We start from the raw sequence: 27,479 nt of genomic DNA, 5'->3' as shown, positions 1-27,479 counted from the left end.
ACTCCAGCTTCCTCCCACCGTCCAAAGACATCAATTTGGGGATGAGGCTGACTGATACTCTAAATTGACTGTAGGTGTGACTGTGAGTGTGAATGGTTGTTTGTCTCTGTATGTTGGCGGAGTTCACCCTGGACTGGACTGGTGACCTGTCCAGGGTGAACCCCGCCTCTTGCCCGTAGATGCTGGGATAGGCTCCACCCCCCCGCCGCGACCCTTACTAGTAAGGAATAAGATGAAGACGACGATGGATGGATCTTCCGCCCATCCATTCATCCAGCCATCATCCATCCATCCCTCCATGTTCCCCCTCTTCTCCTGTTGAGGGTGGTGGGGGTGGAGCCTATCCCAGCAGCCTTCCCCCTGGACAGGTCACCAGTCCATGGCAGGACCAACACATAGAGACAGACAACCATTGGCTCTCCCAGCCACACCTACGGTCAATTTAGAGTCTGGATTAACCTGGTCCCCTCTTGATGTCTTTGGACTGTGGAGGAAGCTGGAGTACCAGAGAGAACCCAGCAGGAACAGGGAGAACATGGAGACTCACCCAGAAAGACCCCCTGCTGCAGCCGGGGCTCCACCCACAACCTTCTTGCTGGGGGGCCACAGTGAGGACCACTGCTCCACCCTGCTGGCCAACTGCTTTTTCTTTACAATAAATGCTACAGTACAAGTACATACTTCAGTAAAGGACATGAATACCTTTAAATATGTTGATGTTCTTTCTTCACTCCTACACGGCTGCTTTCTCGTCCGTCCTGCCATCTGTGGTGTTGGGGGTGGTGTTCACCTGCAGTGTCCTCACTTCCCTTGAAGATCATAATAAGACACACTCTCCACCATCAGTGTGTGTGTGTGTATGTGTGTGTGTGTGTGTGTGAGGCAACATTATAAAGGCAAGATAAAAATAGATTCTATTTACTTTTACAGGATTTCTAGGGTTTCAGGTCCAGGCCAGAACTCTAACCCTAACAACACCATGGAATCCAGACCCACACAAAGGCTTGTAAAGTTCTGGACTCTAGTGAAGCACAGAGAAGTGTGCTGATGGATCGTCACCTGACCTGGAATTCAAAAATACACGCAACATTAGATCATATCTGTCATGGACACGCAGGCCCAACACCTCTCCACTGTCATCATCAGAGAGCTGCAACTTTCTCCAAGTCAAAGTCAGAACACGACTCTGTCAGCAAATATCTCAGCTGGGCAGGAATCTAAAGGAGGGATCGTTTTCATTCCTGCTGTCACCGTCATGTGAACGGAGGAGTCGTTCTTATCTGACTCTCCTCTCGCTTAAAGCATCTGGAATCAGGCTCTTTTGTTGATTCGGAGGGGAAATGACTGTTTTGATAAAATCTACAACACGAACTTAAGACAACCACCACATTGTGAAGGAAAAATCAATATGAGGTGGGAAAAAAAGAAAGAAAAAAATTCAGAATGGTGTTTCTGGCTTTCATTCAGGTCCGAGCTGTTTCTTCTATTCACTCCCTTCCACTCTAGTGTGCAGCCCTTCCTTTCTCTCTCCCCACTCCCACACTCTCCCACATCTGGAGGGCGTCTCGCCTGGCTCAGCAACTCCTCGCCTGCTATGGGACAGCCTGTGTTTGGACTGGACGTCAGACTTCAGTGCGTTTCGGCAAACCTTGTTCGGAAGGGGTAAAGTAGCAGACCAGAACGCTGATGTTTGTCCAGCCTTGACTGCTGCATGTGTCCTGCGTGGCTTTTCTGTTCTGTGGAGCTTCTAGCGTGAGCTTTCAGTGCGGGTCATCCCTGCTCGACACTTCTGGCATGTGAATTCCAGACGATCCTGATTTAACCTTGCAATCGACACACCTCTGCTCAGCTGGGACAGAATAGAGCAGCATGACTACTGAAGTGCAGCTGCGCTAATAAAGACGTTTCTCACCTCCAGACTTGAGTTTATCAGGTTACATGAGTGTTGACCCCTGGATGCTATGTTGTGTTCTACATGGTGCAGTTCGTGCAGGCAAGTGCACACCCGTCATCTGCTTGGTTTTCTTTGCTTGCGTGTGTGTGTGTGAGAGAGAGAGAGAGAGAGAGAGAGAGAGAGACAGACAGACAGACAGACAGACAGACAGACATGCAGACAGATGGAGAGACAGAGACTGTCTGATAGTTACTTCTGATCTGACACCTTCAGGGCATCCTTGAGGGCATATTTCTACCACTGTTAATAAAGTTGATTGAAGACATTTTCTTGTCCTCCCTTCAGTTTGTCTGCCAGCTGCAAAATAATGTTCTTTATGTGATGGATAAGTGATCTTTGCATAGAGATGTGAAAGTTGTTGAATTTGTGAATGTGACTGTGGATGAAATCTGAGTGCTACTTGTGGTCTGGTTTCTCCGCTGTAGTCGTCCTAGCGGCTGGTGAGGACCGAAGCTTCGTCAGAGACAGAAGCAGAGAGACGGCTGACCACTGCTGCTGGCCTGGTGCGTCCAATGACACTCGTTTCTAGTATTAATGACACTGACACCAGAGGAGGAAGGTGGAATGTTCTGTCAGTGTGGGTTCTCCAGGTACTCTGGCTTCAACAAACAAGTAACTTTAATCCCATAGGTGTGAAAGTGAGTGTGAGTGGTTTTCTGTTTCTATGTTTAGAAACACACACACACACACACACACACACACACACACACACACACACACACATATATATATATACCAACCTGCTTCTGCTTGTTCATTCAAGGTACCACAAAGCTGGGTGGAATACCATTCGTGAGTTTTTAACTCAAAGTATTTGTACTCATGATGTGGGACAACCTGGCCCATGGCCTGGAGAGTTTGTAGCAGAAGGTTACATGTGAGTAACTATGAATGTGTAACAGAGAAAGAGAGAGATAATCTCAATATCAAGGAGGAACAGACATTTTTGACAGTTTAGCTGTTAGCATCAGTCTCCAGTAGCTTCAAGCTAATTAGATGTGGCTGGTTCTTTCTGCATTCTGGAATCAGAAAGGTAAAATGTTTGTGTAAGTCCAAGACACATATTTTCAGGCAAATGAAAGAAACCCTTTTTGGAAGAAGTATTGCTATTTTGATGAGGACCCCCGAGAGGACCCCAAACCCCACTTTGAGAACCCCTGGGGTTACCTGTGTGGAGTTTCAAAGTGCATCCGTAGATCCCAGGGGGTTCTGTGGTTGGTGCTCCGCCGTGTTCTGACTCCATCAGACTTGTAATCGTGACAGCAGCTACACCACCCGAGCTTGACTCCCGATAAGCGTCTGGGCTGTCACTTTGTGTTACGTGTTGTGTTCCACATCTGCACACATTGATTCAGGGGTATTGCTATCATTGTGGTCATCGAAGAACTACATTTTTCTGATTTACTACTTCAGCTTCTGATGTCAGTAGTACTAATGCTGCTAGAACTATAACCAGTATGTCCTCCAGCAGGAATACACATTTATGATACTGTATGTAGAATTTTCTCCCCACTGCATCATTAAACTCACTTATGTATAACACAAGTGAGTTTAAATGGACTCAGTTTATATTTTTCCTTCAAGATTACTCAATTTTTCAGCTTCTGTGACACCCAGGGTTTACACGTCATAATCTCCTTTAGAAGTAGTTTTATCAAGAAGTCAAGGCGTTCCTTCCTCCACTGGCTGGTACCGTATCGGTTATTTCCTCTCACACAGGAGTAGGACATGCATGCTAGTTGGCTGACAGCTGACGTGTTGGTGGTGTGTTGTGTCATGCGCTGGCCTGCACTTGTGAGAGTTCATGCTTTCATTGACCAGGTGTGACGTAGGTGTCAAGTTGGACCTCAGCTACAGTGACATCCCAACAGACCCTGTAAGACTTTAATCAAAGGTTTATAATGCTGATTTATCTGTTAGTTAATGGTTAATTTATGTACCTAGTAACCATTTACTTATGAGAATAATCCATTCACTTTACAGGTTACAGCAAAGATGGATGGGGTGAGAAACTAGTACTTGTTCCAACTTTGCAATTCGGGTGACAAAGGAACCAAGAAATAGTTTATTATGCTTAAAAATGCTTAATGATTAACCATTAATCATGTACTCCAATATTAAAGTGTTCCTGGGTAATCTTACAGTCTGAAGTGATTTTTGAAGTATAGAGGCTCAGCTAATGAATGAGCTACACTTCAGACGCAGGGCGTCACACTCAACAATGCTAATGCGTATTTCTGGTTTTAGGACTATTGGCTTCATGTCAAAGGTGCACTGAGCATCTAGCATAAAATGTACTTTCCTGGATTAAGAAGAACCCAAAATATAAGAACGTCTGTCTTCTGCTTCAATGGTCAACAAGTATGTTGAACATGGCCCTGTTTCCAGGAACTGTTGTTTTTGAGCCCCCATGTGCTTGTGCAACAGGAGAGCTCAGCAGACATGGCTTTTCCCAAGCATTCCATCCTGCGGGCTGTGATTGTGCTGCTCATGGCCTGGATGTTGGTGGACTGCCAGGCCCCTCTTGAACCAGAGGTGAAGGAGCCAATAAAGGCGACTGCGACTGCAACAGCGGTGACGAAATCTGAGCCCATCTCCTGTCCGACGGAGTGCAGCTGTACGGCCGAAGGGGCAGTGGACTGCGCTGGAGTTGATCTCACCGAGTTCCCAGCGGAGCTGTCTGAAAAAACCCGCCATCTCTCCCTGCAGGTTTGCACGCGCACGCGCGCACACACACACACACGCACGCACGCACACACGCACGCACAGACACACACGCATGCACACACACCGTCAAGGTGTGTTGTCACTATGAATCTGTCGTGTGCTCACGTGTGTGTTTTGTCTCCTGCTTCCAGAACAACAAAATCGAGGAGATAACAGTGGAACACATTTCCCACCTGCATCAGCTTGAGACTCTCAACCTTCAGAACAACTGGCTCTCCACAGACGGTAAACACAGGCTCTGAGTACCCTGTGCAACGTTCTCATGTGTGGAACTATCTGGTCTGTGAAAGTCCTGTTGGTCTCTCCCATCTGTTACACCCGTACTTGGCCTGCTATGACCCAGGCTGATGGTGGCTGGTCTACGTTTGCTGTTTAACTGACGTGTGTCAGTTGTTGCTACTCAGCTATTTCTTTAAACTGTTGAGAGAAGTGCTGTGAAATCCTGATGCTTACATGATGCTTAGCTACATTTTAGCAGTGCAAGTTAACAACAGCTGCACAAAGGCCCTGTTTGGGTGCCTTGAAAGCTGAGAGGTGCAGGAGAGCTGAGCTTCAGCTTGTTTGCCTGAGTAGCTGCAGGTTCATGTCTTTGCTTGAACCTCGTTATGTGGTTTTCCGCCCCAGTGGGTAGACAGCACACTGAGGCCAGCTCATATTCACTCCACTCTTTTCTTAACATTCTCTGAGATTAAAGTTGCATGGTACATTCATGGAGGGGGGACCATTTTTTGTTGTGGTTTCAGTCCTTTGCCTCTCTGGGGTAATGTAATCCAGCTTCGTCTGGTTTGTGGTCTGGCCTGACGCGATTGTTGTGTGACAAAACTGGGGAACTCTCCTCTTTCTTTTCTTTTTTATCAGTGGAAGAAAGGTTCCACAATTTTATGGCAGCTGTCAGAAAGTTTGACCCAAAAGCTTGAACAGTTTTCACAGCGGGAAGAAAAACTGAGGATTGGTCCTTCAGCACTGTTTCCCCTCAGAAGCTGTTTAATGGCGTCTAGCTGTGAGTCGTCGATCCGTTCTTGCAAGATGAAACTTTGCGGTGCCCTGATGAAAAAAGTCTCTATATTCCTGAAGTTAAAGAGTAAATTCATTACTTTCATCTCAGTGATTTGTTTTTTCATCAAATGTGAGACCACCTTCCCTGCATACCCATCTTTTCCCAACACTCCTGCTGACCCTCTGAAATCCACCCAAAGACTCTTGAGAAAGTTTTGACTTTTAATCTAATTTGGCATTTCTCCAGTCTTGCTACCTGCATATTAGCTATAGCTTCTGCTCATCTGCCTCACACACATATGGTTTAATTCCTGGCTGCTCAATTAGTTGCCAACACAGGGATGTGCTTTGCGGTTGAAAGAAAGAAAAAGAATGTGTTTTTTAAAAAAAAACCTCCCAAAGCTGTCGGGGAGAAGCTCTGAGCCAGTGGTTAGCTGGAGCATATCTGTAAACGCTACGTCTTAGCTAACCCAGCTAAGACCGAACTGTAAAAGCTAAGTCTTGGCTAACCTTGTTAGCTTTGCTAGCTGCAAAACTGAAACATGTAGATGAATTTCCACTGGGTTGGTGACTTTTATCTTCAGCCTTTAAAATGTTCATATATCCCACCTCTACAGAGTAGGTATGGGTCCTATGACCCTTTATGGACCCTTTATGAGATGAAGAATGTTTTTGTCTCTGCAGGCCTTGAAGAGGAAGGGTTTGAGATGCTTGAAGAGTTGGCTTATTTATACTTGGCAAACAACAAGGTGAGTCACACACTCGACTTCCAAATTCTTGTCCCCGCTGCGAACCTCAAGTCCGCTGACGTGTTCAACAGCACTTTAATCTTCTACATGTTTTACATCTCAGACAATAACTGTGTTCTGACACACTGTCACAGTGCCAGCTGGCGGGAGAGGTGGCCGTCTCCTCCCGTACCCTCCACTTGTAATCACCGCCGGCATGGCTGTGCCAGCTGGTCCCAGCTAAAATGTTACTGACCCTTTTGGACACAGAACAAGACAGAAAGGATGGATGGATTTGTTTGTGGTTTCATTGTGACGAACAGGCACACGGGATGCAGGAAGAATAGAGGATTTTAAGTGCTCGCTAAGCCTCAAAGACACCCATGCTGCTTTAATCCATAAACCACTTTATAAAGGAGAGAGCTCTAAATGAACATCTAATCTCACTGTGTTTTCACGTTTCTATATTCTCTGCTATTTGTATATTGTAAGGCGAATTCAGTTTGCTATCACTGAAGTCGCTTTTTAGAAACAGGAAAAGTCCAACAAGGGCCAGAGGCCAAATATTTGATATAAACCAGTCAAGGGGTTGTAACTGTGGATACTGACCTGATGGTGGGTCTTGATGAGCGGCTGGATCAACAAAATTAGAAACCATGAATGCAAACAGAGGACAGTGACACTGGAACATGATGGAGATCACCAAAGTCCACAGAGCAGTGGTTCAGTCCTATCAGTCTCTGAAGAGTTTTGAAGCAGCAGAACTCAGAACATGGTTCAGCTCGCGATGTTCTACATGCAGTTGAAAGAAGTAAACTTGTCACTGATATGTTTGAATGTGTTCTAACGTTGGGTTCTAAGAATGTTCCTCCGGAGTAGTGAGCTGAGAGGTGACACACACACCGCCGGCTCCCGGAGTATCAGCTCCTCCTGACTGAATCTCTCACAGCCCCCCTACCTTTCCGTCTCAGGCCACCACAGCATTTGCTTGTTCAGCAGGTATTGACAACGAAATGTCTTGATTTCATGAGGAAGTTCTTCCTTCTTTCATAACTTCACGGTGAGGCCAGAAGCCAGAAAATGCTTGTCTCATCTTTGTGCTGGAAGCTAATGGAGGCTGAAATTAACAGCATCAAATTTAAACAAACAAAAATATACAGGCCAGCTTACAAACTCTCCAGGTATCATCCAGGTCTCCCTCCTCCTCTCAGTCACAGTGACCACACATGGCTCATTTTCATTTTCTGTCACCAGATACTTAAAAAGGTTGAGATCAACAATAGATCATTTTAATGCTATCAATTCTATGGTTCCCTAAAAAATCCCATTGTTGTCATTATGTCTTCTCATTCTTTTTGTGCTTGCAGCTCTCGTCAGCACCAAAGGTCCTCCCACCCTCTCTGGTTAGTGCTGATTTCGCAGCTAATCAGCTCACAAAGATCTTCCCGTACACGTTTGGCTATAAGCCAAAACTGAGGTACCAACGTGAGCTTCTCGGCAAATGTTCCCTCTTGTACATCACGGTACGCTTACACACTGGGATGCTGTGTGCTTGTGGCTCGCAGGTCTGTGTACCTCCACAACAACAAGCTGACTGATGCAGGGCTTCCTGATCACATGTTCAATGGTTCTGACAGCCTGGAAATTCTCACCATGTCCAGCAACTTCCTGAAGACTGTCCCCAAAAACTTGCCCTCCACGCTTTACCGGCTCCATTTGAAGGTCCATCTCAACACACGAGAGCATACGATTGCTCTGCTTTTACTTATTAACCACATGCACTTTCATGAACAAATATGGTGATTATAACATCTAAGGTTCCTGTTGTTCCAGAGCAACAAGCTGGAGAAAATCCCAGCAGGGGCCTTTGACACCTTGACAAACCTCAGAGAGCTGTATCTGCAGAACAACCTCCTCAGCAATGAAGGCATGGACAACGAGACTTTCAGGTGGACACAAACGGCCTATTGCAATTCACACTTTTATGCATCTGAGTGCCATACAACTGTAACCCCCGACAAAGACAAGCTCAAGTTTGTCTTGCAGCAGCGACACAGCTTTTGATAGAAGAGCAAGAACTGACACTTTGACTTCCTCTCTCTCTCACCTGGCAGCCAGTTGAGCAGCCTGGAGTGTCTAGACTTGTCAAATAACAACCTTAGCGTCGTACCCAAGGGTCTGCCGCGCAATCTAGTTCTGCTGCACCTGGAGAAGAACTCCATCCGCAGCATCCCTGGGGATGCTCTTACCTCTGTCCGCAACCTTGAGTACTTGCTCCTCCACAATAACAAACTCCGCTCACGCTCCATTCACCCAGCTGCCTTCCAGGTATATTTCTTTTTACTCTTACAGGTAAGCACAACTGTGCAGAAACAAAACATTTCATTTTATGAGTTAAGAAGTAGTGCAGTGCCCATTGTTTGAGGAGCCATGGCTTGTGCAATGTCACAAAACCTCCCGTCTAATCTCTCACCTCGGTCTCAAGAGTTCTCAGTTTCATGTCAGGACTCTCACTTTAATGTCTGAATTTGTTGCCTGACTTTGATCTGTCACTATTAGACGCCCTGACCTGTCACTCCTTGCTGTGCTTGTTCGAAGGGCAGCACCCCAGCCTTTGCCTTTTGCAGCTCTGTCATGTTTGAGCTCCAACTGCTTTGATCATCACATGCCTAGACACAGCATCAAAGCTATCCAGATTTTTTGTCATATCAGACCATCAAACTTGGCACGACTCTCACTTGAGGCTCCAGCAAACCACACGCCCATATTGATGGGATCTGATGGACAGTGACAAATCTCATCCCTTAGATGCAGACAGATACATTAGAATATGTGATGCTCAACTGCTTTGGATCACATTCTGAGTCTTTAATTTGCTTTTTCACAAGGGTTTGAAGAAGCTGCACACTATTCACATGTACAACAACTTGCTGGAGCGGGTTCCCAGGGGCCTGCCTCGTAGGGCCAAGACCCTAATGCTGCTCCACAACTCCATTTCTGAAATTGGTCGCAATGATCTGTCCCTGCTGTACACGCTGACAGAGCTCAACCTCAGTTACAACCAGCTGACCAGCCCAAGGCTGCACCGGGACGCATTCAGGAAGCTGCGTGTGCTGGAAACCCTGGACCTCTCAGGGAATGGCCTTCACTCGCTGCCCCTGGGCCTCCCACGCAGCCTGCAGGTGTTGGAAATAAAGAACAACCAGCTCAACTCTATACCTGATGGTGCGCTGACAGGCATGGAGAAGCTCCAAAAGCTCATCCTGAGTGAAAACCAGCTGAAACTGAACTCAGTCTACCAGGGGGCCTGGATGGAGCTCACTGCACTCACAGTGAGTGCCAGGCAGAGATAAATATCAGTTATTGGTGCAGAGTGCTTTATAGTCCTCATCCACATCTGGAACATAAACAGCCATAACCTGGGATTGCAGTGTTTCCAATCAGATTTATAATGGCTGCTGTGGTCAGAGCTACCTCTGTGCTCCTCTAATGGGGCTACGCTGATACAGACCCCTAAAACCCACAATCTGAAAGCAGCCTGTTGCTTTTATTCAACTGCGAAAAGGGGACAGTAGAGTGCTGTTGATGTTGAGGAAGTCTGATACGTTTTCACAGCTGCTGATGCCAGCGCAAGCATGTCTATCACCCAAAACATCTGTTAGGTTTTGGTTCCGTTGTGCAGTCTGGGATTGTGTGTGGATCTCTAATTGTCATTGAGTTTATTCATCCGTTGAGAACAAGAATCCACATGTATGTTATTCTCCTCTGGAAAAGAGGAGAGGTTGTGCCACTGTTTACGTACCTTTGAAGCCTTGCTCAGGCCAGATTGTAGGTATTTAAGCCTGAATTCGCAGTTGCTGTACATAGATGAAGTGCTGATGGGTCACCTGTTAGTTTTCCCCACCCTTGTTTAACCACTACAGAGAGATTCTAGCCAGCGGGCAACCACACCGTCATTCACCCACATGACCGCCTGATTGTTTGCAGCCAGTGGCAAGTCTCAGCTAGCACAACAAGTGACTCGTTGTGGTCAGCGCCACAATTCTCCACCAGCCCTCGTGTCCTTCCATCGATTAAACATGAGATATATTGTAGTTTGAGTCTGGAGAAACCAAATCCTCCCTGCAAGGTTAGCAACAGTGCTAACCTTAGCTTGCCTTGCTACCACTGAGCTTCAAATGCCCTGTGATTTCCGACTTTGTAGTGAATATGATTGGAAGTAACAGATTTTTTTCTTTCAATTTCATTATGATTAGAAACTACACCTGAAACAGAGTTTCAAAAAAGATACCGTTTTTAATGTTTTTTGTTAAATCATATTTTTGATTGGGGGGCTCCATACAATTGCATTTATTAGTCTAATAAGCTCATTTAAACGGTCTTGACTTGACCTCTAAGTGGAACCTGAAGGGAGCTTCAGATCATTTAGATTTGTTGAGTTCCTTCTGTGGAAAAGGACTATTCTCATACATTATTTTGTTAAAATGCATATTTGTATAAATGAGGGAATACATTTGTGTTTCATTTGACATCTTATCATTTTAGACCTTGGACCTTTCTGGAAACCAGCTGTCGCACATCCCCTCTGACCTGCCGGAGTCTCTGGAGTACCTTCACCTGCAAAGTAACCGCATCGCCAGTGTCCCCGCCTCAGCATTTGAAGGCACGCCCAACATCAAAGGCATCTTCCTCCGGTAAGACCCACATGCACTGTTCAGATTGTAGTTCTTTGAGCAACGGGAACCAGTCTCCCTCCTCAGGGTTTTGTGGAAATCGGGTGGTTGGCCTCTAGAATAACAATTTTCCATCTGAATTGATCTCAGGATTGTGTAAGAGTAATAGCTGAATGTCTGTGAGGAAATAGTTGCCATTGTTTGTCCAGCTTCAACACACCAGAGTTCTTTTATCCTGTTGAGAAAGGATCTGACACTTAGCTCAGAGTGAATTAAGGGACAATGAATGAGTTCCCCTGGTTGTTTTTGTGAAAAGTCTCAAGGAAAAAACATCCCATAATCAGTCTCTGATAGAGTACTGAGTACTGTAAGGTAGTGACAGACACAGGGAGAGTTATTACTTGTCTATAGTTTTACATGTTTGCTTCTTGCTTAGAGAAGTGTCTGCACACGAAACACAAACAGCAGCCTGGAGCACAAAGTCTGCAAAACAAGCAGCAATCTCTGGGGCTTAACCATGAAGCCAACGCCGCCGTTCCAAAAGCTGTAATTCCATCAGAGGCCTCTTTTGGCCGGCTGCAAAAGGTCGTCAATCCTGAAAGATTCCCATGTTAAAATGCACAAGTTTACACAAGAAATAAACTTTACAGCCAGTTGTAAAATCAGTTTTGTTTCTTGTTAAAATCTCACTCAATGACAACTGTTTGGGGGTGAATTTTTATCCAACTAAACCCTTTAAACAATGTCAAGGCTCAAAGTCATCTGTCAGTGCGTGGCTGTAGTGTTGCTTCTCCAGCCTGTGAGTCCATTTACACTCGGCAGGAAAAGCGTTTCGGGTGACTGCATTTGGCTGGTGCTTGACCACGAGCTTGATCCAGTCTTTGATGCGATCGGTCAAACCACTTCCTAAGGTGGTCCGCATGCATTTAGTCCTCACGCAGTACAAGTGCGTAAGTGTCTTCAGTCCACATACAACAACTAGGTGGGCTGTAATTTAGCTGAGTACTGATGTGTACTTCTTATAGAAAACACCGGTCACAGTTTTAAGAGTGATTGGGTGAATGTGTCAACACTAGAGAGTGAACTGAGCACTTCTGATGTACATGAGGCACTTTATGAATGAAGCCTATTTACCATTTGGCAGGTTTTTATAAATTAACCTGCTCATTTGTGGTCCAATATTGTCACCACCATTGCCCCATCTGTGAAAGGTCTAGTCAAAATACTTCACTGGTCAAAATGAAGGCAGTTTCACAAATGGATGGAGTGTCAGCAAAACAAGGGGACCAGGCTTTGCCTACTTTACAACTCTGTTGTTTAAGTCATGACCCTTCTCAGCAGTGTAGCTGAAAATGAAGATGGATGTTGTCCCTCCAATGAGAGCTGAACCATCACTCGAGTCTCTTGCTGGCGAATGTAAAAGTCAAATTGTGGTAATTTTGTAAAACCACAGATTTTATGAGTGAAACCCTACAATTACCGATGTTGAAAGAATAGTTTGACATGTTCAAACTCTTCAGTTAACCTTACAAATGATAGTTTGAGTTGTCAGAAATTGTGCCTGTCTCATAAAAGTGAGAGCAGGAAGTTATCACAGCGAGTGTGGCAGCATAGACACTAATTTTCTATCTCCTCCCACATGGACACACTTTATTCCATGAAACATTCTTATTCCTCAGAGTACTTTCAGGACCTCGGTTGGGTCTGGTTCTGGTCTGACCTCAGTCCAGATGCCTCATGCGCTCCTGTACAGGCCTTGAATCCTCCCATCATTTTGTTCATGCTCTTCATGTTGCGCATGTCAGCTGCTGTCACATTTCTGTTTTTCACACAAAGCCCCCTAAAGTCCCTTTGGCCGGATCCAGGATCCGCTCGATCGCTCTCATCAGCTGAGGAAGTAGAAGCAGCTTTTACATTGTTGGCAGCTTCTTAAAGTTCACTGACAGCATGTGGGAGCATTTAGACCCATGCGTGTTAATGTGAAGCACCTGTGTTGCATCGGGTCGGAGAGGCATGAGACTTGAACCTGGGAGCAGAATCATACATGCACAACATATATATACACATACATACATACATACAGAACATATATCCACACATACATAAACTACATACATACACACAACATACATACATACATACATACATAAACTACATACACAACGTACATATATAAGTACATACATATATACATCAACTACATACATAAATACACACAGAACATATATCCACACATACATGAACTACATACATACAAACAGAACATATATCCACACATACATAAACTACATACATACATACATACATTACATACATACATAAACTACATACATTACATACATATATACATACATACATCAACTACATACATAAATACACACAGAACATATATCCACACATACATAAACTACATACATACATTACATTACATACATACATACATACATACATCCACACAACATCCACACATACATAAACTACATACTCTATGTACATATATACATACAAACATATATACATACATTATAACATACATACACACAACATACACACATACATAATTACACTACATGCAGACATTACCTACATACACACAATATATACATACATACATACAGCACACACATACATACAGTACATACATAAATGCATACATACTTACATACATACACACAGAACATATATACACACATACATAAACTACATACATACACAAAGAACATATATACACACATACATTACATACATACATCGCCACAACATCCACACATACATAAACTACATACACGACATACATATATACATACATACATACACACATACATACGTACATCAACTTCATACATAAATACACACAGAACATATATTCACACATACATAAACTACATACATACACACAGAACATATATCCACACATACATAAACTACATGCATACATACATTACATCCAAACATACATAAACTACATAATCTATGTACATATATACATACACACACACATATACATACATTATTACATACATATACATAACATTCACACATACGTGAAGTACATACATACATAATTACACTACATACAGACACTCCATACGTACACATGAATATATACATACAACACACACATACATACAGTACATACATATATACATACAGCATACAGTACATACATACAGTACACACTCATACGTACATACATACAGCAAACACTCACACATACAAAACATACAAACATACATACGTGCATACATACATACATACAGCACACACTCATACATACAGTACAAACATATATACATACAGCATACACTCATACATACAGTACATACATACATACATACATACATACATACATACAGTACACACTCATACATACATACATACATACATACAGTCCACACTCATACATACAGTACATATACACATGCATACATACATACACACAGTACACACTCATACATACAGTACACACATACATACATGCATACATACATACAGCACACACTCATACATACAGCACACACTCATACATACAGCACACACTCATACATACAGTACACACATACATACATACAGTGCATATATACATACACATAGTACACACTCATACATAGATACATACATATATACATTCAGTACACACTCATACATACAGTACACACATACATACAGTACACACTCATACATACAGTACATATACATATGCATACATACATACACACAGTACACACTCATACATACAGTACATATACACATGCATACATACATACACACAGTACACACTCATACATACAGTACACACATACATACGTACAGTACACACATACATACATACATGCATACATACATACAGCACACACTCATACATACAGTGCATATATACATACACATAGTACACACTCATACATACATACATGCATACATACATACATACATACATATATACATACAGTACACACTCATACATACAGTACACACATACATACATACAGCATATATATACATGCATACATACATATATACACACAGTACACACTCATTCATACATACATATATACAGCATATATATACATGCATACATTCATATATACACACAGTGCACACTCATTCATACAGTACACACATACATACATACAGTGCATATATACATACACATAGTACACACTCATACATACATACATACATACATATATACATACAGTACACAACCATACATACAGTACACACATACATACATACATACAGCATAATTATACATGCATACATACATATATACACACAGTACACACACATTCATACATACATACATACATACAGTACACACTCATACATACAGTACACACTCATACATACAGTACATATATACATGCATACATACATATATACGCAGAGTACACACTCATTCATACATACATACAGTACACACTCATACATACAGTACACATACATACATACAGTACACACTCATACTTACAGTACACATATAAATACATGCATACATACATACAGCACACACTCATACATACAGTACATACATACATACACACTCATACATACAGTACACATACATACATACAGTACACACTCATACATACAGTACACACATACATACATACATACAGCATATATATACATGCATACATACATATATACACACAGTACACACTCATTCATACATACATACATACATACATACAGTACACACTCATACATACAGTACATATATACATGCATACATACATATATACGCACAGTACACACTCATTCATACATACATACAGTACACACTCATACATACAGTACACATACATACATACAGTACACACTCATACTTACAGTACACACATAAATACATGCATACATACATACAGCACACACTCATACATACAGTACATACATACATACACACTCATACATACAGTACACATACATACATACAGTACACACTCATACATACAGTACACATATAAATACATGCATACATACATACAGCACACACTCATACATACAGTACACACATACATACATACATACATACATACATACATACATACACTACGTGCATGCATATACAATGTACATACATATATAACTTATGTATGTTTATATGCTCTATATATATGAACATATGTACTGTATGTATGTATGTATGTATGTATTGATAGATGTATATAACATACATACATACATGAAATATATACACAAATACATAAAATACACACATGTATCAATATATAACAAACATAAATACATACATGCAAACATACATGCATACATACATGTACAATGTTCATACATATATACCAGTGATCCTCCATAGGCGGCCCACGGGTCACATCCTGAGGCGGGGGTTTTAGGAGGTTCCCTGAGTGACCGTCAGGCCGGAGCAATTGTTTTTCTTTGTAACCCCAAACACCGCATTTCTATTGCCCCCACCCCTCGCGGCTGAAGCACCTACTGACAGGTACACAATAATCTACAAGCAACCGCACTTGCACATCAGCCACACCCCCACCCCCCGGCACGCCATGTGCTGGCCGGGACTGGTCTCCATGCCAACGATACACAGACAGCCTTTTACTGGTTCACCAAGAGTTCACTGCTTAACTTTCACTTTTGTTTTTTTGAGCAGTTATTAAAGTTTTAATCAGTTTGTTAAATAGAAGGGGACTTTTGGTTTGATTTTAGCCTCAATGCCAGTGTGAAATGCTTGAGATGCTTGAGTCACCATAGGACAGAAATACGTTTGTCCCTCTTCCTTGTGGTTCTTCGTGTTTATATTTAAAAGGAAAAGTGTTCTTAACCCCTCCTGACATGTTTGTTTTGGATTCATGACAGGGATCATGTTTGGTTTAATTCAACTATTTATTTTAAGTTATGTCAAATTGGAAATGACATGTTAGTTTGCTTTGTATTTTTGTTGATGTTTTAAATGAAAAGGGCATTTTGTTTGGATTATTACAGTTTTATCACGTGGCCTGCTGACCTGACAAACACATAACATACTTCCATACATATAACCATACATCCAGATACACACACTCACACACGCATACATGCATGTACTGTTTATACTGAGCTGGGGGTTGATCCCTGACAGATGTGATCTGTAAAAGTCTCCTGCTGTCTCTTTTCCATATTAGGACTCGTTCCTGATCAGCTGACAAGTCAGACAGGTCCCCCTCACAAACCTGCCTCTCTCTGCTTTCTGGCCTGCTCCAGGTTTAACCGCCTTTCCGTGGGTTCTGTGGACGAGAGCTCCTTCGCACACCTGTCAAGCTTGCAAGTGCTGGATATCGGCACAGGAAACAGCGAGCTCCCGTTTAACAGAGATGAGATGGATGGTGACAAGTTGATGGAGGAAGAGCAGGCGACATAAGAAGTGCAGGATTAAACTGACATTGGCCTGCACTGTGCCAAGGACAGAGAGGGCTTTCAAGCAGGATGGTACCTGGGCCTGTTGCTCCCAGGTACCATCCTGCGCTGCGAGCAACAGGCCCATATTTCTGGTGCAGGATACCGGATCAAGGCAGTTTCCTTATGTTGGGCTGGTTAGAATTGCATTTCTTCATATCTGAGCTTTAAAGTTTTACTTCATCCAAAAAGTGTTTTTTGCCTCTCAAGTACACACTACTTGGAGTCTTCGGCTCACTAAGGTGTTTTTCCTCCTCCATCACTTCTTAGTGACTCCAGAGTGCAGGAGGATCCAGCCATGTAGATTTAGCTTGAAGCTAACAGTAGCTAAACTGTCCAGACACGTCTGTCACCAACGCTCCAGGTGGTCTGGTAGAATCCAGGACGGGAGTCAGGGACCCACTTGGACTGGAGCTTGACAATGACCTGGAGAGTTTTTAGACAGTTTAACTGTTGTCAGTCTCAATTAGCTTCAAGCTAAGTATACATGGCTGGCTCTTCCTGCATTCTGAAGTTAAAAAGAAGTAATGAAGGAGGGAAAACATTTGTGTGAGTTCAAGACTCCTATTAGTGAGGACTTGAAAGGCAAAATACAAGTTATGGTTGAAGTATCACTGTAATATTTGTTCAATGTCTCTGATCTAAGTGGTGTTTGCCTCATTTTGTTTAACACATTCACAAAAACTGTGAAGTTCCCCAAGTAAGTCAGAGTTCATGGCAAACAGTGTCAGCAGAGTGGAAGGGAAGAGAGGTTCTCCCAGGGTTCTCCTCCCTCTGCTGTTGTTGAAGTGGTTTTACTATAAATACTGTGAAATAATGTGTCTCCTCAACATCAAGGTTAGCAAGCTGACTCCTGAAAGCAGAAAAGCATTTTCATTGCTGGTCATTGGTTCGACCAGTGATGTCGCCGTACACACCAAACCGCTTGCTGAGATGTGGGATTGTTGCAACGTCTCCACAGCACAACTTGATTCTGGTGGCAGAACTACGCCCATCATCTTCATCTTACCTGAGGTCGGGCTGTGGATTTTGCTCCTCAACAGCAACCTCAGACTTCTCTTTCCCTGCCCACTTGGACCCACTCTGGAAGGGGGTCCTGAGGTGTTCCAGGCCAGCGTGGACATGTAGTCCCTCCACCGGGCTCTGGGTTTGCCCCAGGACCTCTTCCCAAGGGAGGTGATCCAGGTGGATCCTGACTCGATGCTGCAGCACCTGAACTGGCTTGTAGACTCAAAACAGCCACTCCTCCACTCTGAGACCCTCACGGGTGACTGACCTTCTCCCCTCATCCCACCTGAGAACCCCAGGCTCCCTCTGAGGAAACACATCAGACATCCATCTGCTGAGGGGCGGGCTTTGGACCCACCGGGTCCACCATAGATCACTACTACCTATCTGTCACATATTTTCAGCTTCACCTCCAGATTGGTGCTGATGAAACTGTTGCTGTGGTCCCACATTTCTGCACCTTGAGTGGTGAGGACAGCTGAGCCTGATTGGAAAAAGGAGGAGAAAACTGAACTCTGAAGTCAGAGCTCTGCAGCGAATTCCCTCTCTCAGTACTGAATAATGGATCGTCATTTTTTTCCAGGTGAAAAAAAAGAGAAATGCCCAACAAAATTTTTAAACTTCAAGTCCAAACTCTTATGCGCGAACAAGCATAAGGGAACAGATCCATCACCAAACCGCCCAGGTCCAGCCAAACTACCAGGAGTTGAATTACTGGTAACCAGTAGTTACCCAGTAACTCAGCGAGTCATGGGAATGCCAACACTCTTCTGTAGTCAGTGATTTTTCTTTTTGTAATGTTACTGATTTGCCATTTGCTTTCAAATGAATTGTTCCAAATATAAAAGCAATTTCAACATAATCTTCTGTCCATGTTACTGCTGCTACTTCAGTCGAAAAGATAGAAATATTTGCATGACACTGATAATACTTGTGCTATTACACTCACTATATGCTATGAATACAGTGTCACTTCCTCATGCAGCGGTTTTGTATTGTCACTTATACAGGTGTCGAACACAGCAATAAATGACCTTAGAAAAGGCTGAAGACTGTGCACTTCCTCCTGAAGGTCTGATGAGTGTCCCTCCACGTTTCTCTCCAGAATGTTCATGTCTCCTGTCCAGTGTCCTACACGAGCCTGATACTGCCAGAAGAAAAACTACCCCTCAGGATACAGTTTGTCATCTTCTCATGAGAAAACTGTTGGCAGCCTGAAGCACGAAGTTCATAAATATAGTTTTTGCCGAAGTAAATTCAGATAGTTTTAACATTTGAGTTTAGAGGAGAGGTTCAAGTTTTTCAGGTGAGTGACCTCCCACATAAGGGTTGCCATGATCATTACTTCGATACGTCAGACAGTAGGAACAACTTAGATGTATTAGGCATGATAAGTGAAATTCAAGGACCTGGATGTAAAATGTTCTGTCACAACAAAGAGGGTCCAGAACCATCCAGCTGTCTGAAACCCCATTTATATATATACACATATATATATATATATATATATATATATATATATATATATATATATATATATATGCGTGTGTGTGTGTGACAAATTCTGTCATACCCTTTTAAAAAAAACAAAAAATGAATGTTTGGTGATTCAATGTCCATTGAAGCTCATGGACTCTGTACCACCCAAATATATACACCTCAATCTCTGATTGCCCCCCCCCCCCACACACACACACACACACTCACCGAGGGCTACAATGTGACAGAAACAGCACCTGGATGGTCCAGCGCCTGATGGCGAGCGTCTAACTCAGACGACTGCTGTCATTGTCGTCGTCGCTTGTTGTCCCCTGGTGTCCCATCATTGTCGAGTCAAGCCTCCTGCCTCACGTCAAGCTTCCTGTCTCGCCACGTCTCCAGCCTTCGCCCTCATTCCCAGTCTACACTCGTCAGGTCTCAAGTTTCCCCATCTCTCAATAAACCTCCTTTGTGCACCGCCCTACACTGTCTGCAATTGGGTCTCCATCATTCCCTCACCATCCTCAACCCCCAAACCATGACAAGTACAGGTCAAATAAATGTTCCAGCTCCTCATGTTTCATATCATGTTCGTTCATGTGTTCATTTCTGGATCTGGAACATTTTATATTTATACTTTCATCCTCAAAGAAAAGTCAGTCAGTCCTCCAGGTTCAAGGAACCAGGCTCAAGGAAACAGGTTCAAGGTTCTTGATGTTCAAGATTTTCAAAAACTTGGGTCTTCCTACCAAACCAGCTGCATTATTGCCAGGTGTGAGCTCAACCACTGTGTCATCGATGGGGGGCGGTACACACTTCACAATTCAGACGCCAGTAGAACAGCGTCTGCACCTCTGTCCCCCCGGGATGAACAGAGGTCAGATAAAACTACTCGCCATTACAGACAGGAACCGGGGCAACCCAGTTAAACAAGATACCTGAGCACGAGTCACAGTAAGACCTGAGGAGGGAGAGAGAGCAGGAGAGGGGGGTCTGAGGAGAGAGAAAGAGAGAGAGAGAGACAGGTTCCATGGAAGGGGGGGCATCTGAGGGAGTATTGTTTTGTTCCTGCTGTGAACCCACTTTTGGGTTCTTAAAAGGAATGAATTATTGGAACCTGTCCCCGGAGGAACCTGTCCCCGAAGGAACCTGTTCCCCGGAGGAACCTGTTCCCCGGAGGAACCTGTTCCCTGGAGGAACCTGTGCCCCGGAGGAAGAAGTCTGTGGTTCTCTGTGATCTCTGACATCTGAGTCACTGAATGCACCAGAGGCATAACCACTGTAAGCTCATGTTTTGTACATGTTGGAACGTTTAGATCTCTTTTTTTTAATATTTTCCATAAATTATATAAAAAAATTCCACTCAACCAACAAGCCGGGACCTTCAGGTTTATGTATAAACAATACTTCAACCTAAAAGCGTATTTTACCTTCAAAGTACTCACAAATAGGAGTATTTAGCTCACTAAGATGTTCTTTCCCTCTTGTTTTACTTCATAGTGACTCCAGAATGCAGAAAAAAACAGCCATGTATATTAGCTTGAAGCTAATGGAGACTGACGGCTAACAACATCATCGTTGCTGTGCTGTGGAGACGCTGCAACGTTCCCACATGTCAACCCTACACTCAAGAGCCCACAAACACTGATTGGAGATAAAAACTGAGCAACTACTTCATCTCGTTCATGTCGAGCACCCGACTGACGGGTTCTGACTGTCAGTCTCCATTAGCCTCAAGCTAAATAGACGTAGCTGGATCTTTTTCCATTCTCAAGGCACAAAGAATTTATGCAGGAGGGAAAAACCTCTTTGTCAGCACAAAACATACAGTATATTAGTGAATATTTAAAAAGTAAAAGTACTGCTTTACATATTCAGGCTGTTGAACAAAATCAATTCGCCTGAAACTTAAAACGATTCAAATCTGTACATCAAGTTTCTGATCTTCTACTTCAGTTCCTGTCATCGCTGTTAGCTTAGCACCACCAGCAACATTAAGGCAAATTCATAAAAGAGGGCGTTTCACTTTGTGTCCTGATCGCTGAGCTCAGTACTACAGTCCAGTCATCGACCCGGGACGGGACAGCACAAGCTCCGCCTGCAGGTCCACAACAAGACATCCTCATGAAAGAAATCTCACAGTTGCTCTTTACATTCCACCAACAATGTTGTACAGTCTTATGGAGGCCATTCCACAGCAACAGGGATGATTCACTGTCGTACAGACAACATCACATGACTCTTGAGCTGAACCTACTCCGAGGTCCTGATCAGCACCTGCACCACGACCTGGAAGTTCTGCTCCAGGACGAGGCTATACGTTGGTCTCAAGGCCATTCATGTCAACAGTACAGTGTCCTTTATTCTTCTTCAGGTGCCTCGGAGGGATCACAGGCTTCTTCCTCTCTGGTGGCGGTCGCACACCCTCCTCCAGCTGCATGAGCCGCGCCACCTCGGGCGGGATGAAGTTGTGCTTGGCCCCCAAGGAAGGGGGGGGCCCGTAGTTGCTGTTGTTGTTGTGACAGTTCATCGATGGCGGCGTGTGCATGATCAGAGGTGGCGTGTTCATTGCTGGTTTGGCCTCACAGATCAAAGGCACCTGAATGACACAGCAAGGGGATTATGGGAAAATGAGGATTCAAAGTCAAATTAAAGATAAAGAAATGTTATGGAGAAGAAAACAGCCAGGATGCAACATCTGCTTTCCCCATGACTCGCGGATGTTGACAGTAATTACACACGTGGATGAACGCATCCTTCCATCAGGGCTCGACGCTGTAAGCAGGGCACCAGCGCATCCTTCCACCCCAGTTTCATAGCGTTTTTATCACTGATATTCTGAAAACTCACGGTTTTAGTGCTTGTCAACGTGTATATGGGTCTCTGACACGCCTACAAACACAAAACTGGGGAATAAGGCAACTCAGTCATTTTGATATGGGCTGGTTCACGCTGTAGTCTTGTGATTCAAAGAGTCACTCAGATTTGATGCCCCTTAACGCATCACAAGGGGCTTCATTCAACTGCCCTTTCATCATTATGCATGCTCCACCCACCAGGAAGCAAACTCCATTTAGGATAACGGGTGTGACATTTTCTTCTTAGCAGCTGGACAATCACAACAAAGTCTGCTTTTCCAAGGCGAGTGTTTTCATTCTCTTAGCTCTGAGGGTTAGGGTTAGGGCTGTTAGCAGCTGTTCTACGTATTCAAAAGACTCAATGATCTTCAGCTCTCAGGACTGTGAGACAGTGATGTCATGGCGTTTGGGTGATGTGGTACAATCTCCACACTCACCACTGCCAAACCACTCAGAACCAGCTCTGATATCTTCTCCCACACTTCTCACAGGTCTTTCTTGAAGAGAAAAGACAAGGTTTTTCAGGCAATTTCAAACTCACCCCGTCTCCCTCTTTCATGAAATCTTTCCGGCAGATGTGCGCCATGATGCCAGTGGCCAGAGCGTCCCCCATCACATTGACCATGGTGCGGAATCTGTCCCTGGAGACGATGGAAGACGTTCAACGGAGGATGTGAATGAACTCACATGTAGATGAGATGAACCCGCAGCAATGACGCAAGAACACAAATATACGACTTACAATGCCCAATCCACTGCGATGATCAGAGTGATGTCATCAGTAGGCAGCCCGACAGACGTTAGCACTATCACCATGGTGACCAGTCCAGCTTGTGGTATTCCTGCTGCACCGATGCTGGCTGCAGTGGCTGTGATGCTGGTGGAGAGGCGGAAGGTAATCAACGTGAAGAATTCCCTCCTCTGTCACTTCTTAGTGACCCCAGAATGCAGGAAGAGCCTGTCATGTTTTAGCCTGACGGCTAACACAGCATCGTATACTACGATCCACCCTGTAAACTAACTTATTTGCACGTCATGCACTTACAGGGGCTAAACCTCATGGCTTTACAAGACACCAAAAAAAAAACAAAAAACAAAACCGCCGTTCATGCATTCAATTCTTGATAATCACATTTGTCACAAAATTGTCAGCTCAGTTCTGAACGGAACACGCTGCCTTCTGTCTAGGACTGACTACTAACCCTGGAACACAATGGAATCAAGAGATGAAATCTGAACCATTAACCCTAACCCTCAGACCACCCGGCATTGAAGCACACAATGTGTTCACATTCACAAGTTCAAAAAGGTTTGGTGATGAGAGCACTCTGTCAGTGGCGTCTCTGTATCCAGTGATGAGTCGACATGTTAGACGGTGTTTAAAACCAAAAATTTCTGAAAGATTGAAGAATCTCTCCACTATATCAGGGATGATGACCGTAAGTAATGGTTTGAAGATCACCTCCACTATGTTACAATTTCAGCCCTGTTCTTCCATCGTTTTGGATCTAAACTGGGGACAAACATCATCGGGATTGGTCCAGTGTTGAAGGACAGTAGACATCTACTCAAGCTTGAGACGTGACAAGTTTATCAATATTTAATAATAAGCAAGATATTTTTCTCTGTCTTTCCAAAAGAGCCAAATGACACCATTTTCTGTTCATGCACGACCAAGTAGCTGGAAGCTGTAAAAAAACAGAGTTGCTGAATATTGAACTTCCAGGTGCCCTTGAAAGGGCAATTTTGACGCATCTGTAAACGCATCAAAGCCTCAGGACCTTTTTCACTAACCAGATCATGTGACAAACATACAACTGTCCGCACACAGGAAGTTCTGACTGACTTGATGAAACCAACATTTTACAAAAACTCAAAGTCAGACTAGAGTTCAACTGCAGGTTGCAGGACCACTGAAAAAAACACACACCTGCACCTGTAAGTGGATCAACGTGTGTCAGTATGACCTTTTCTAATGCAGGGAAGACGCTGAATAACCATGATGATGTCGTCAAAGACAGACGTTGTAGCTGATGACATTGTGTGGTCTCCCTCCTTGTACTGTTTCCATAGAAACCCTCAACTGCAGTGAACAGTGATGCCACAGTGGAAGGAAACACCCAGAAGAACTGGGGAGGTGGTTCTCTGAAAGTTCTGTCTGCTAGAACAGACAGAACAAGCCCCATGATTCCATGAATCTGCCTAATGAACAGCAAGTGTATGTAAATATATTCCTGTGGGTCTGTATAAAGCATTTATTGTTGTCCATATCATTGCTTTCCAATCCCAATATTATCTACCAGGCTAATGAGCTTAGCGGCACAGATGGTCCACTGACCTGATGGTGATGATTTGGCCAAAGTCCAGCTCGTAATTATTGACTTGAGCGATGAATATGGCTGCCACGGCCTCATAGAGAGCAGTGCCGTCCATGTTGATGGTGGCGCCGACGGGGAGCACAAAACGGATGATGCGGCGGTCGATGTGGTTGTTCTCCAGGAGGCACTTGAAGGTAATAGGCAACGTGGCGGAGCTGAGGAAGACAGAACCAGAACTGTTAGAGAACCACGTCCCGACTGGACCTGGACCTGCATGGAAGCAGGAACAGCCTGACACAAAGTCATTCCCATGCAGCAGATGCCTGGAGCTGGTTCGAGACCAGGAGGACTAGCACGTAGCAGGGATCCAGGCTGACTCACAAGCACGGATCATCAGTTCCACCACAGACAAACAATGATTCATGTGAAAGAAGAGTGCAGTTTAATGGACCAAAGCAGTGTTGTTGTGCGTCAAATTGCATAACTTGCTGACTTGCTCATTTTTCAAAGCACATTTTCCTTCCTTCCAGGCAGGCACAGGTTTTCCTTCATTCCCGTATGAATCTGCCATTAATCTGCCCTAGAAAGAAATGCCAAACCGGCTGAAAGACCAACGCTGGTACTGCTCATCGCATTGGCCCGGTTTGTAGGACCCTAACCAGCGTACATAGAGATGATTGTGCTGTCCATGTGGAAAGTGAAACGTTTTACAATCTTCTTCATCAAGATTTCATTCAAACAGATGAATAATTAAAAATCACACGTGTTTGTATGCTTCTACACCAGCAACACCCGTAATTCAGATGCACGACCCATTGTCAAGGCCTCCTATTTGGTCACAACTGTCCACTGTGACCGAAGGATTATTTGACAAGATGTTGAAGGTCAAAGGTCACTGTCACCTCCAAACAATGAGATATCTCAGGAGCTCTTTAAGTAAATTTCTTCAAATATGACACAAACATACACTAGGACTTGAACATTTCCTGAAAACATGTAGCTGGTCCCATTGCTGAGGCATGATGGGATCTGTGGTTTCTCTGTAAATGGACACCAGTTTGCCAGCATGTGCTTACCTGGAGGAGGTTGCCAGGGCGATGAGCAGGGCTTGAAGGATTCCCCGAATATAAACGATGGGGCTCTTTTTGGTGATGAAGAAGTACATGGCAGGCAGGATGAACAAGCCGTGGAGCACCAGCCCAAACACCACGGTCACAGCATAGAAACCCAGCTTCTTCCCCATGGCTGACGGGTCACTCATCTCGAGGATCTTCCCAGCAACCAGGAACACAATGCCAAATGGGAAATACCTGGGGGGGGGGGGGGGGGGCAGGGTGCCAGAGCAGCAGGTCACTGCATGCTTGATGCTTCACAAGCAGTCAAACTGGGACCATTTTCAATCAGCCTACATATTAATGACTATCTTGGACTCCTTATTGTAGATCTTTGTGTTTTCTCTCTTTTCTCTTTAAATTCACTTCCCATCTTTGCCTGTTTCCCTCCATTTCTGAGTCTCTCCTGTCTCTTGTCAGGTCATCTGGTGAGTCCCAGCTCTGCTCCCAGCAATCCCAGTGTTCCCAGCTTCCTCTGGTTCTCCACCTGCTTCTTCTTGTGTTATTAGTGGGGTTCGTACTGAGGCTCAGTTTCTTGTCAGCCTTTGTCAGCTCCTCTGTTTGTTCTCAGCCTGTTTGCCTCCCAGTGTTGTAACTATCTTGTTTCTCGTCATTCGGATTCCCATCATCATCATCAGGTCCTGCCAGCTTCCCGTTTCTGTGCTTGGGCCCTGCTCCACCACACAGCTTGACAGAGCAAGTGGAGATTCAATACAAACTCTAATAATGCAACAAGAGACCGACAGACAGCACAAGAGCAGTAAGGAGCTGGGAACACTGGAAACACTGGGAAAGGCAAGATGTCTGTGACAATGCAAACTGAAAGTCCAAGAATATAAAAGGGTAGAACCCTAAAAATGACCAGAGTCCAGATGGAACTGTGCTCAGTTCTGCTTCATGTCATTAATTTAATGTGGCATAGATGTTGATTGGTTCTTTATTAATCCACAGTGACATGTGCATAGATCATTGTGCTTATGAAGATGTGCGGTTCATCTTTGACAGAAACCTTGAACGACAGAAGGGAAATCACTGAAAACAGCTGAGTCACCATAAATTCATAATCTTGGTTCTTGTAGTTCATGAGGAGGAATTTCGTTTTCCAGTATTTAATCTACTTGTCATTTGATTGCCTAACCAAGTGAAAGCAGGGTCTTAGACATTAGATATTGTTCCACAAATGAAGTTCTAGAAAAAGTTAAAAACAAAAGTTGC

At 43.9% G+C, this 27,479-nt stretch overlaps 2 protein-coding genes across 6 annotated transcripts in view; one reads left to right on the top strand and one right to left on the bottom strand.

The window, feature by feature from the left end:
* Positions 1-1,299: 1,299 nt before the first annotated feature.
* On the top strand, positions 1,300-19,526 carry podn (podocan). 3 transcript variants are annotated; one of them, XM_086224891.1, is made up of 13 exons: positions 1,300-1,413; positions 1,507-1,632; positions 2,380-2,457; positions 4,382-4,663; positions 4,813-4,906; positions 6,362-6,426; positions 7,773-7,882; positions 7,971-8,127; positions 8,239-8,354; positions 8,520-8,733; positions 9,294-9,737; positions 10,951-11,099; positions 17,298-19,526. In XM_086224891.1, the coding sequence occupies exons 4-13, from the start codon at positions 4,397-4,399 to the stop codon at positions 17,452-17,454; spliced, it is 1,773 nt and encodes a 590-aa protein (XP_086081017.1). In that variant the 5' UTR covers positions 1,300-1,413; positions 1,507-1,632; positions 2,380-2,457; positions 4,382-4,396; the 3' UTR covers positions 17,455-19,526. The 3 variants fall into 3 exon arrangements, with proteins under 3 accessions (XP_086081017.1, XP_086081015.1, XP_086081016.1); XM_086224889.1 differs by having other exon boundaries at positions 1,507-1,662; XM_086224890.1 differs by having other exon boundaries at positions 1,507-1,993.
* A 1,844-nt stretch (positions 19,527-21,370) lies between these two features.
* Positions 21,371-27,479, bottom strand: part of LOC147250118 (excitatory amino acid transporter 5-like) — a 40,933-nt gene continuing 34,824 nt past the window's right edge. For all 3 annotated transcript variants that reach the window (XM_086224293.1, XM_086224292.1, XM_086224291.1), the window contains 5 exons: positions 26,229-26,462; positions 25,173-25,367; positions 23,577-23,711; positions 23,376-23,475; positions 21,371-22,575 (listed from right to left, as the gene is read on the bottom strand). In XM_086224293.1, the coding sequence (XP_086080419.1) occupies positions 22,291-22,575; positions 23,376-23,475; positions 23,577-23,711; positions 25,173-25,367; positions 26,229-26,462 (949 nt within the window). In that variant the 3' untranslated portion in view covers positions 21,371-22,290. The remainder of the gene's footprint in view (positions 22,576-23,375; positions 23,476-23,576; positions 23,712-25,172; positions 25,368-26,228; positions 26,463-27,479) is intronic.

Source organism: Aulostomus chinensis, chromosome 14 (genome assembly GCF_037954235.1).
Source record: "Aulostomus chinensis isolate RoL2024-O1b breed Wild chromosome 14, RoL_Achi_v1.0, whole genome shotgun sequence".
In the NCBI taxonomy this organism is placed as follows: domain Eukaryota; kingdom Metazoa; phylum Chordata; class Actinopteri; order Syngnathiformes; family Aulostomidae; genus Aulostomus; species Aulostomus chinensis.
The sequence above is the reverse complement of the archived record's forward strand: the minus strand, read 5'-3'. Positions and strand labels throughout refer to the sequence as shown.